This window comes from Anolis carolinensis, chromosome 1 (assembly GCF_035594765.1).
Source record: "Anolis carolinensis isolate JA03-04 chromosome 1, rAnoCar3.1.pri, whole genome shotgun sequence".
NCBI lineage: Eukaryota > Metazoa > Chordata > Lepidosauria > Squamata > Dactyloidae > Anolis > Anolis carolinensis.
The window spans coordinates 95,149,207-95,162,577 of NC_085841.1; the positions used below are offsets into that span (position 1 = coordinate 95,149,207).

The 13,371-nt window shown below is 38.0% G+C and overlaps 1 protein-coding gene across 2 annotated transcripts in view; it reads left to right on the plus strand.

The window, feature by feature from the left end:
• cep85l (centrosomal protein 85 like) overlaps window positions 1–13,371 on the plus strand; it is a 146,191-nt gene that overhangs the window by 17,192 nt on the left and 115,628 nt on the right. For both annotated transcript variants that reach the window (XM_008120324.3, XM_003215594.4), the window contains exon 2: window positions 12,016–12,177. In XM_008120324.3, the coding sequence (XP_008118531.2) occupies window positions 12,016–12,177 (162 nt within the window). The remainder of the gene's footprint in view (window positions 1–12,015; window positions 12,178–13,371) is intronic.

A 13,371-nucleotide genomic window follows, 5' to 3' on the forward strand; every position in this document is an offset into this window, starting at 1 on the left:
ATAATAATAACAACAACTTTGTTTTTATACCCTGCCTCTATCTCCCCAAAGGGACTCGGGGCAGCTTACACGGGGCCAAGCCCAGATGATTACAGACATTGTAATAAAACACATCAAAATAAAAACAGATCAATAAAACATTTATTTATTTATTTAATTTATATACCGCTCTTCTCCCCCAAGGGGACCCAGAGTGGTCTTACAGAATGGCAAGATTACTGCCACATATAATACAAAATATAGTAAAAACCAACAATAGTAAAACACACTTAAAAACCAATATCACACTCAATTAAAACAGTAAAATACTGTGTGACCATTACAACAGGGCCAGTAGCATTGGGCTACTGTAACATCATAAAATCACATTAAAATAAACATGGTGTGATAAAAGATCTGAGGAAACTCATAAAAATGAAAAATCATGTCTCCTCTCAGCCTTCTTTTCTCCAATCTAAACATATTCAGCTCCCTCAGCTGTTACTCATAGCTCTTATTCTAGAACACTGAGTCTACCACCGTAGGAGCAGCTGCCAAAGTCTCTTCTCACCCCTACCTGTTGCCGTTGCCCTCCATCACAACTTCTTAGTTTAAATTGATAAAGACCAATTTCCTGATGAAAAGTTCTTAGCAGTATGAGAGATCTTGTACAATGGTAACTTGAAAATGCATTGCAAATATAGCTAATATTGTTCAGTTTTTAAGTAGTTATAATAATGTTGTGAAGGTCATCTTACTTCAGGGTCATAATGATCTTAGCAGCTCTTCAACGTGTAGCCACTCAGTGAGCTTTTGAGCTATTGCCATGTCGCACAATGGCAATAAGATTGCTTGAGGCTTGATTTTGACAAATCTGTACCTTTGCTTTGAAGTATGCAAAAGTTTTGTGCAGTCAAGCCTTGCCTAGCGCTCTACAGTTCGTTAATTTTGCAGAGTGGCACCAACTGTTGTTACATTCTCCTTTTTAAAATGGTTTTTAATAACTTCATAACTCTGAAAAGGCTGTATTACAGTTCTCAGCATCTACCAGAGAAAGCACATTCTGTCCAGGCTTACTGAAAACTCAATTCTGAAAGTAATGTGGTGTAAAACACCATGAAGATGTCAAAAGAGCCTTCTCATATACAATAATGGAGGACAGTTTCTGTAGGGTGAAGAGTGCATTGGTTAGAAAGAATGGGGAGGTGAGCCAGTATAGCAGGCATGAGCTAATGTGTTGCTTTTGTGTGCCAAAATGAAATAAGAAACATCTGCAACTCGAGATTTCTATTTTTGCTATGAATTAACTGACTATGTAAAAGTTAATAGGCAGAGAAATAATAGGGAGGGATGAACAATGGTGTTCTGAAGCCCCCACTCCACCACACTTGAATAATAAGGCATGTTTGGATAAGTGAAATAATTTAGCCAAACAAATCTTCATGTATATACATGGATGATTACTGCAATTTGCACTGTTCCATAAACAGAATTGGAAAAGTATTTTTCTATTCTTCAGTTTGGAGAATTTTGGATTTTGTATTTGTGTGTGTTTGTCTGAAAGAAAATAAGTTTTAAATAGAAGAAATAGATTTTTGCCATGAGAAGGGGCTGTTAGTTGCATAAAACAAAGAAGCTTCTCCCTAGTTACTGAAATTCTTGTGAGGCCATTTTATTAAAGCAGGAAATGAAAACGAGACAAGCTCCATGTGCTAATAGATGGTCAACTCTTTATTTCTTTAAAAAGCTCAACTCATTTAAGCCTGTATAAAGAAAGGCCTATTTCAGCAGCATTCAAAAGAAATCTCTGAAGTTGTAGACAACACTCTCCAAAAGATTGGACCATTCAGTAATTTTAAAGGTATGAACCATTGATCATCAATTAGCATGTGGAACTTGCCTCCTTTTTCATTTCCTACTTATACCCTTGTTTTTCAGTACCCTCTTTACATTTTATTTAAAAACAGATTTCCCCAGTACACAGTCTAAAATTAGCAGTACTAAAATTAAATTTAGGATTGCAAACAGAAGAATATAATGAAATGTTATTTGCTATAGTTCTTTCTCTTTGATTGGGATATCAAAGATATCCAAAGTCCCCACTAAAATAAGGGGCTGGGCTGTGGCGCAGACTGGTAAACAGCTGCAATAAATCACTCTGACCATGAGGTCATGAGTTCGAGGCCAGCCCATGGCGGGGTGAGCACCCGTCAATTAAAAATAAAATATAGCCTCTGCTCGTTGCTTACCTAGCAACCTGAAAGATAGTTGCATCTATCAAGTAGGAAATAAGGTACCACTTATAAAAAAAAGTGGGGAGGCAAGTTTAACTAATTTACAACGTTGGAATGAGGAAGTGAGGAAGTGCCATCAGAGTGGATGATAAAGCAGCTGCTCCCCCCTGTGGCCAGAATCGAACATCCCCTCAGGAAAAGGTTAAATTGCCTCTGCGTCTGTCTGTGTGTGTCTCTGTCTCGGTTCAATGTGTGTATGGGCATTGAATGTTTGCCCTATATGTACATAATGTGATCTGCCCTGAGTCCCCTTCAGGGTGAGAAGGGCGGAATATAAATACTGTAAATAAATAAATAAATAGGATCAAGTAAAATCTGAAAAACATGAAAACTGGCTGGTGGAAATCCCATCCATTTTTATGTGTTACACAGATGTGCTCAAACTTAAACATGAGCTTTAAAAAACTTTTCAGTTTGTACTGAAGCATATTATTTACAGGCTGACTTTTTTCTTGCTTGTGTCTCTCTAATTGCATTTCCAGCCCTCTGGACTGTGACATAATATGCCGTGTTTGTGCATCACTGTATAAATGATGATGACTGCTTGGTGCAAGTGGTGGGTGAAGAGGTCAAAGAAGATATTCCTGCTGAGATCTTCCTTTCCCCATTCTTGTATATATGTTGTTGTTTATTCGTTCAGTCGATTCCAACTCTTCGTGACCTCATGGACCAGCCCACGCCAGAGCTCCCTGTCGACTGTCGCCACCCCCAGCTCCTTCAAGGTCAAGCCAGTAACTTCAGGAATATCATCCATCCATCTTGCCCTTGGTCAGCCCCTCTTCCTTTTTCCTTCCATTTTCCCCAGCATCATTTTCTTCTCAAAGCTTTCCTGTCTTCTCATTATGTGGCTAAAGTACTTCATCTTTGCCTCTAATATCCTTCCCTCCAGTGAGCAGTAGGCCATTATTTCCTGGAGCATGGGCTGGTTGTATATTCTTGCAGCCCAAGGCACTCTCAGAATTTTCCTCCAACACCACAGTTGAAAAGCGTCTATCTTCCTTCACTCAGCCTTCCTTGTGATCCAGCTCTCCCCTCCATAGGTTACTACGGGGAGTACCATTGCTTTACTATGCGGACCTTAGTGTGCCAGTGTGATGTCTCCGCTCTTCACTATTTTATCGAGATTGGTCATTGCTCTCTTCCCAAGAAGTAAAGGTCTTCTAATTTCCTGGCTGCAGTCTGTGTCTGTAGTAATCTTTGAGCCTAGAAATACAAAGTCTGTCACTGCTTCCCATGTTTTCTCCCTCTATTTGCCAGTTATCAATCAGTCTGGTTGCCATAATCTTGGTTTTTTATTTTGACGTTTAACTGTAACCCAGCTTTTGCGCTTTCTTCTTTCACCTTGGTTATAAGGCTTCTCAGCTCCTCCTCGCTTTCAGACATCAAAGTGGTATCATCTGCATATCTAAAATTGTTAATGTTTCTTCCAACAATTTTATCTCCAGCCTTGGATTTATCAAGCCCCGCACGTTGCATGATGTGTTCCGCATGCAAGTTGAATAGGTAGGGTGAGAATATACAGCCCTGCTGTACTCCTTTTCCAATCTTGAACCAGTCTGTTGTTCCATGGTTTCTTCTTACTGTTGCTACTTGGTTGTTACACAGATTCCTCAGGAGACAGACAAGGTGATATCCCCATACCACCAAGAACTTGCCACAATTTATTATGATCCACACAGTCAAAGGCTTTAGAATAGTCAGTAAAACAGAAACAGATGTTTTTCTTAAACTCCCTGCCTTCTTCCATTATCCAGCAGATATTGGCAATTTGGTATCTCGTTCCTCTGCCTTTTCTAAACCCAGCTTGAATATTTAAATTTATTTAAAATTAATGGCTAGTTCTCAGAACACCCATGCAGTCTTTGAGCAGTGTTCTTCTTTTCTTCTTCCTTCTATTAGATTAAATATCATGAAATTTTGCAACAAGTGCCATTTTCCTTATACACTTCCATATGTGTGTAATTTGAAAATGCCCATGACGATTGCTTATTTAATAAAAATATTTGTTGAATGGAGATTACTGTATACCATTTAAATGAAAGTAAATTACAGTATTCCCTCACTTATCGTAGGGGTTACATTCCAGGACAATCCGTGATACGTGAAAATCCGCAAATTAGGGATGCAAGGCTTCTCCTTAGGAAGAAAGTAGAAAGAGGGAGGGGGGAAGGGAAGGGAAGGAAGGATGGGAAGAAGGGAAGAAAGAGGCAGGAGAACATGGCTCCGCCTCTTTCTCCTCCCGCAGTTGTTTGGGCTCCTCCACTCCGCAGCCCACACCCAACTGAGACCATCACCACTGTAAATCATAATTTTTTATGATTTATAATATTTTAATGTTTGTTTAAAAACTACGAAACAGCAAGTTAGCGAAAAGCGAACTACAAAAGTAGTGAGGGAATACTGTATATACATGATTTCATTAGATGCATGAAGAATCAACAGCTACGAATTTTGAATTATGACATAATATAGATCAGCACTGGAGTTTTACATAAGTAGAATAGTAAATTAAACAATTTTTATTCTAATTGAGTTGCCACTTAAGTCCACAGATTTGGAAGACTGAAGTGCATTATTTATGTTCCTTGTATCTTGTCTTCCTCTTTTATGTCATTTTGTTCTTCCTTGTGTGTGCTTTTGGAGAATTTTATTTATTTATTTACAGTATTTATATTCCGCCCTTCTCACCCCGAAGGGGACTCAGGGCGGATCGCAATGTACATTTACATGGCAAACATTCAATGCCATGTGAACATAGAGACACACAGAGGCAATTTAACTTCCAGCTTCCTGAGGGTCTGCTTGATTCTGGCCACGGGAGCAGCTGCTTCATCATCCACTGTGACGCCGACTTCCTCATTCCAAACAGTGCTGGACGATTTTTATGGCGTCGTAATTTATTTAAATTAGCCTCCCCACATATAAGTGGTGCCTAAATTTCCTACTTGATAGATGCAACTATCTTTCAGGTTGCTTAGGTCAACAACGAGCAGGGCTATTTTTTTATTTCAATTGTCAGGTGCTCACTCCGACACAGACTGGCCTCGAACTCATGACCTCTTGGTCATAGTGATTTATTGCAGCTGGCTACTAACCAGTCTGTGCCACAGCCCAGCCCCTTTATCTGATATAGCTCCTAACGTATCTAATCTAATATATATTAGAATATATGTTTTTTTAAGACTGTCACATCATAAAACGCAATTTTACATGTGAGATCTATAGACATATTATTTACTTTTATATTTTACAAAATTTGTTGCTGGTTCAGATATACAGGCAGTCCCCGAATTACAAACATCTGACTCATTGTTAAGAATAGGGAGTGAGACAATAGTAAGTGAGAGAAATCTATCCCTAGGAAGGGAAATTTGCTCCTGTAAGAATTAAGTCTAGTTACGTCCGACTCGGGGGGGGGGGGGGGGGTGCTCATCTCCATTTCTAAGCCAAAGAGCCGGCATTATCCAGAGACAAGGGGAAACCTTTACCTTTACTTCCCTGTAAGAATTATTATGGGGAAAAAGGAGTCTTCCCTGAAGCTTTATCATCAATCCTTGTTTCCAAAACAAGCCATTTTTTTTTCAAAATCCAGTTATCACAGGGACAGAAAGTGAGGTGAAATCTTCTGAACCTTTACTTCCCTGTTCAGAAGATTTGCATGTTTTCAAACTGCTAGGTTGTCAGAAGCTGGGGCTAACAATGGGAGCTCACCCCATTCTGCGAATTCCAACTACTGACCTTCCGATCATCAAGTTTTGCAGCTTAGCAGTTTAACCTGCTGCACCACAGGGATGCTGATAGCAAAATAAACACCACAGGGGTGTTAACCTTTCCGTGTTCTATCCAAAGCTAACATACACACACACACACACATATATATGTTTTTGGCTAGAGTTACACTTAAACATTCTATCTGTCCCAACTTACATACAAATTCAACTTAAGAATCCATTTATAGAACCTATCTTGTTCAAACCTTGGGGACTACCTGTATAGCTATCAGTTGTACCATATTTGAGAACTTGAGAGCAGGCTATAATATATTTCAACCTGTGATAGTGAATTTCCTGCTCTAGGTGTAAATGCAATTAACTAATATCTTGATTTCGATATTAACGATGATGAAAATTATTGAAAGCACATGAAAAACTTGGGACAGTTTTTCCTTGGGCTTCCTGCTCCCAGTGCCTTCCACCCAGTCTGGCCAAGGAGACTGGTAAGCTGGAGGCCAAGGGGCTGTGCTTCCCAGCTCGTCTCCCTGGAAGAAGGAAGGAGGACACAGGTCAAAGTAGGGGGAGCTGGGAATACAAGGGCCATCTGTGGAGCGGCCTCCCCTGGCCTGTTAGGGCACGAAGTCCCCTTCCCTATTGGTTGACTCATCCTCTTCTGTATGAAAAACTCATGTTCCACAAAGGAGGAATGAATGTTGCTCTTTCTGGTTTTTTTAAACTGTAGTACCTTTAGTTGGTCTTGCAGTCTTACTTATTTAACATCATTGTTTTCTATGTTCCATCACTGAAGTGAACAAAATTGGGCCATTTTTGGCTAGAATATAGCATACTAGCTGTACCCGGCCATGCGTTGCTGTGGTGTTGTCTGGTGGTGTTGGTGAGAACTTGTTGAGGTAGTGGTGGTATTGAATGTCTGTTGTATGGTTGTCTTTATGTTTAGTATGCATTTGGTTGTTTGTGTACTGTGAAAGTGGTGAGGGTAGAGGGGGCCTATGTCCCTGTGTAGTATTGGATAGTATTTATATGTTGTCTATGTGTTGTGAATGCTTGGATTGTGTCCTGCTGCATAGTAGAAAGGGTTGGGCTGGATGGCCCTTAGGGGTCTTTCCAGACTCTTGGATTCTATGCTTCTATTATTGTTGTTGTTGTTATTATTATTATTATTATTATTATTATTATTATTATCATGATCATCTTCATCATCATCATCATTATTATGTAGAGGCTGGATGGCCATCTGTCAGGAGTGCTTGGATTGTGTCCTCCTGCATGGTAGAAGGAAGTTGATCTGGATGATCCTTAGGGGTCACTCCAAACCTTAGGATTGTATGATGATGATGTTGTTGTTGTTGTTGTTGTTATTATTATTAGTATTGAGATGCTGGTTGGCCATCTGTTGGGAGTGCTTGGATTGTGTCCTGCATGGCAGAATTGGGTTGGACTGGATGGCCTTTAGGGGTGTCTGATGGTATGATTCGATGTGTATTATTATTGTGCCGATATTGGATGGCCATCTGTCAGGAGTGGTTGGATTGTGTCCTCCTGCATGATATAAGGAAGTTGAACTGGATGATCCTTAGGGGTATCTGCTAACCTTAGGATTGTATGATATTCTTATTATTCTTATTGAGAGGCTGGCTGGCCATCTGTTGGGAATGCTTGGATTGTATCGTGCAATGGCAGAGTTGGGTTGGACTGGATGGTCTATAGGGGTCTCTCCTAACTGTCTGATGCTATGATTCGATTTGTATTATTACTGTGCAGATCTTGGATGGCCATCTGTCAGGAGTGCTTGGTTTGTGTCGTCTTGCATGGTAGAAGGAAGTTGAACTGGATGATCCTTAGGGGTGTCTCCTAACCTTATGATGATGATGATGATGATGATGATGATGATGATGACGACGATCTTCTTCTTCTTCTTCTTCTTCTTCTTCTTATTATTATTATTATTATTATTATTATTATTATTATTATTGAGAGGCTGGGTAGCCATCTGTTGGGCGTGCTTGGATTGTGTCCTCCATGGCAGAATTGGGTTGGACTGGATTACCACAGTAATTATTTCATATTACAGTAGAATCTCACTTATCCAACATTCGCTTATCCAGTGTTCTGGATTATCCAACGCAGTTTGCCTTTTAGTAGTCAATGTTTTTGTAGTCAATGTTTTAAATTCATTGTGATATTTTGGTGCTAAATTTGTAAATACAGTAATTACGACATAGCATTACTGAGCAATGAACTATTTTTCTATCAAATTTGTTGTATAACATGATGTTTGGTGCTTAATTTGTATAATCATTACCTAATTTGATGTTTAATCGGCTTTTCCTGAATCCCTTCTTATTATCCAACATATTCACTTATCCAACATTCTGCCGGCCTGTTTATGTTGGATAACTGAGACTCTACTGTATATTTATAATCTTATATTATCTGCTTAGAACTGGATTATATGAGGCCCCTTCTTCACAGCTGTATAAAATGCACACTGAAGTGAATTATCTGGCAGTGTGGACTCAAGATAATCCAGTTCAAAGCAGATAATATAAGATTATAAGTTGGTAATATAGCTGTGTGAAAGGGCCTTGAATCTACACTGCCATATAATCCAGTTCAAATCAGATAATCTGTATCTTATAGGCAGCATGGAAGAGGCCTGAGGCCTAACTGTGCCTGTCCCCTTGGTTGAGTAGGTTGCTAGGAGACCAAGTGGGCAGAGTTTAGCCTTCTAACTGGCAGCAATTGGATAAAAAACAATCATTCCTCTCCCTCTAATTAGGACATTATTTTTCTTTTCTTTTTGTTGTATGAACGTAGAGGCATGGATGAGGGGTTGTGTTGCCAAGTTTAGTGTTTCTGGGATGTGTAGTTTTGTTGTTTTGTCCTAGGCCAATTTTTTAAATCCTTTTTACATATATAGATTAGAGTATAATTATGTCAAAGCACGTATTTCATTTAGTTCTAAGTATATATTTGCTAGTACAATAGCTTCTATAGTATTATAAGCGCAATAGCTGGTCAGCATTCCTTCTATTAGTTTTATTTTAGACAACTCTTTCAAACACATAAAGCAGTTACTAGGGTGTAGCCGGATCCTCCAGTGGCAGACTTGAGCATCTTCTCTGGGAACAAGGTCCATGTAGGAATCTATGTGTAGTTTCATGAGATATACAGATTCAACTATATAACTGCATGTAACTACGACCTCAAAATTGTCTTTTCCTAATTGCATTTCTCAGTTTAATTTTTGTAGAATTTCTTACTATAAAATAAAGCTCGATAAAGAAACTAACCTGGTGAATATTTATAAATACTTTGTTCATCCCCGCATATGTATGCTTGCCCACAATGTCCTGCCTCATGTACGGAGGAGGAGTTGTTTAAAGCTGCGGACAATGGGGTTGCTGTTGCCCGCTTTTGGTCTAAAACTATTTAGTTGCTTGTGATTTCCTTTTTTTCATCATTTTAAAATGTATTTGTTATGCAATGCTTTTGACATGAAATAAATAAAAAATACTTTATTTGTACATATCTGTACATATTCAAAGAATTGTGTAGATTTGAGAATTCAGTGGGAACCAGGACTATTTTGGCATTTGCAGAGGTTTCAGAATTTGCTGAAATGTTTCTTGTCATCAGTGTGTAGTGCTTTTCTATTCCTCTCTCTTTGCAAACTAGTTAACATGGCAGTTTGTTCTGACTGGCATGACTGAAGAAGGAGCAGCAAGTCAATGCTAGCATCATAGCCATTCTTATATATTGTCTGCCCATGTTTTTCTTGGTTCAATACAACTATTTCAATATTTCCATTGTAAAGTCAAATTCTGGGGGGAGGGATTTAGGGAACTGGAGATAATACTGATGACATGGCAGTCAACACAGTTGTGTTCTGCAGTACTCTTTAAACATTTTGGTACCTCAGCTTTATAAACATGCATGTCTAGCACAGGGCGAGAATCAAGTTAAACAGTTAAACAGTATGCTATATATAATCTTGCTGAAACATTAAATTTCTGTATACAAGCAGTCCCTGAGTTACATACATCTGACTTACAAACAACTCATAGTTAAGAGCGGTGGTAAGACAACAGGAGGTGAGAGAAATCTACTCCTTGGAATGGAAATTCACTCCTGAGAAAGTTATCATGGGGAAAAGGTGTCTCAGCTAAAGCTTTATTACCAATCTTTGTTTTCACAGCAATCAATTTTTAATCCCATTATCACAGGGACAGAAAGTGAGGTTTAATCTTCTGAACAGGGGCATAGACAGCAAAATAAACATCACAGGGTTGTTAACCCTTCCCTATTCTGTCCAAAGCTTTTATATATATATATATATATGTATATGTATATGTATATGTATATGTATATGTATATGACTGGACTTACACTTAAGAAATGTTTCAACATATATAGAAGTTCAACCTAAAAACAAACCTACATAACCTATCTTTTTGTAACTTGGGGACTGCCTGTATATGTACAGAAGACAGAGGATAGTGCAGACTGGGGAAAACTATACTTACCTATCTTTATGTTAGTGACATTAATAAAGATGTAATCATAAAGATGAAAACACTGTAAAATGGCTTATGAAAAAATGGCTATTTGTAACAGGTTAAGATAGTATTGTAACTGGATGGAAAACAACTATAAATGTTGAATCTACATAAAAATATTTTAAATGTGAAATATAAACAGTAGTGTATATTTTCACATTTTAATTTTAATGAGATTTCCAGATTAGTCCAAACTACTTTGAGAACAAAATATTCCAGAGGACAGAATGTGTTGTTTCTATTATATAAATTGAAATGATTTTAATTCCTCTTTTACAAGGACTTCTTTGGCTACACTTCATGAACAGCAGTACTGAATCTCTGTGTCTTTAGAAGTTCTTTTTTTTTAAAAAAAATTGTGCACTGAAGGTTACTAGCTGAATGTTTTCACATCGTACAATATAAAGTATTTGTTGATGTGATGTGAAGTTACTTATTATAATAGAGTTGGAAGAGATGACATGGGCCATCTAGGCCCCCTGCCATGCAGGAAAAAGCACCCCCTGCAGATGGCCACCCAATCTCTATTTAAAAGCTTCCAAGGAAGGAGCTTCCACTTAAACAACAATATGTGAGATTTCCATAACTTAATTGCTTTATGACCTCTTTTATTATTTAAATTAAATAACACTTTAGAACTCTGGGTATCCTGCACTAATAGAAGCCAGGAATATGTTCAGCAGCTATTAATTCATAAAACTTCATAATAGTAGGTGTAGATGGTGTTCCTGACTACAGGGGATGCTTTGTGTCACATTGTGCTGACAAGTTTTTATTTGGCCAGTAGGGGAATTATGAAATTTACCAATGAATGGGCTGAATGAGATTTACTATATTTTTGGTGTGTTTCAGATTTATGGGGGAAAAAGGCTAACAGTTTATTAATATAGAGGCTTTATGTCATTGTGATAGCTTAATGTCATGGTTGCTATAATCTGGTCTCTTGTTAAGGGTCTTACAGATTTCACTTAGCAGAACATCACTGGAGGGAAATGGTTAAAAGTCCTTTTGGAAACAGTTGCGTTTCATCCCTCAAATAATTGTGGTTCTCCTAAAAACATTTTAGCCAATGAATTCATAAATGAACATGAAATAATTAATACAAAATAGTCTGGATTGAAAAACAACTTTTTATACTGGTGTAAAAGCACAGTTTTCAATTTGTATTACTTCTTGTTTTCTCAAGATCTTAACAGACAAATGAATATTAAAAAATTGAGTATTTTGTGGGTTCCAAGTAAACTGAAGTTGCAGGTCAGCAGGAATATTATTTTAGATGAGCAAGTGAGTTTTTATTTTTATGAATTCCAATCCATTTGCAACTTCTGTGGTGAACAGTGCCATTAGCGTAGCATTGAAAGGGCTACATGTTTTGTTGTTCCTTAATGTTACATATACAGATGCATTATTATGTAAAGTTGATTTAACATAGTATACTTCCTTCTACAGGCCCAGAATATTCCTCATCAGGATGGTTGCCTGGTCCTGATCCATTGTGGCAAGCCACAACTGCCCCATCAAGCGGTCGGAGTAGCCACATCAGGAGGCACAGCATAGCTTCTGACAGTGGGGACACTGGCATTGGAACCTCTTGCTCTGATAGTGTGGAAGGTGAGTAGGATTTGTTGTTTTAAAACATGCAATACTACACTGTGTGATTACTATGAAACTAATGCCACTGAGTTTAACAAAGTTTATTCCCAGGAAAATAAGAGTATTGCTTTAATTTTATTTAGTCATCTTTAGTTCCTCTGTGAGATATACACATAAACTTGCATCATAAGTGCAAAAGCATAAATAATTAGGAAGGAATACTGAGGATAACAAAGTGGTTAGAAAATGTGACAAACAAGGAAAAACTGCAGGTACATGATTAATTTAACATAGAGCAAAATGTTTTCAGGATTGAAAGGTTGAGGGAAGCACTCTAAGTATTTTAAAATTTCTAAAGGGAATTGTTAAGGGTGAACTCTGTGATGTTACTAATGTAATGTAGGACCCCAAAGTAGTGATCTAAGTTTTATCGAAGGCTTTCATGGAGGGAATCACAGGGTTGTTGTGTGTTTTCCGGGCTGTATGGCCATATTCCAGAAGCATTATCTCCTGATGTTTCACCCACATCTATGGCAGGCATCCTCAGAGGTCGTGAGGTATATATATACAAGAGAATATACCTCACAACCTCTGAGAATGCCTGCCATAGATGTGGACGAAACATCAGGAGAGAATGCTTCTGGAACATGGCCAGACAACCCGGAAAACACACAACAACTAAGTTTTAGTTTGCATTTGGTTTAGTTACTATCAGAGAGCAATCAATTTCCTAATTACAATTTGTAACAGTGCATTGAGTAGCCTTTGTCTTTGGAGATTTTATAGAAGAAACTACTAAAGTGTCTAATTATTACACAAGTAGGAGTACTTCATGCCAAGTGAGTTTCTGCTTGGTTTCACCGTTTACTGCTTCATTAGATGACTAATTTTTTTAAAGTTTGTGTTTTGTATGTGCTCACTGGTACATTGAATGAGCAATGAAGTTATCAAATGGCAACTTAGCGGCTACAGATTAGTTTGGTTGCAATTTTTTTATTTTCTTTCTCCCAGGCATGTTGCTCTATGGCACATCACAACACAAGTCTTCAGTTGTCTCTAGATCTGGAAAACCATTTCATTGCAGTGGGTTGAAATATAAGGTCTGACAAGCTTGCTTAACCTTCTCTTGTTACTGCTTGTTTTCCTGTTTTACTTGCAGAGGAAATAAAACACTTACCATAGGTTCTGCTGATGCAACTCATCTACTTTGTT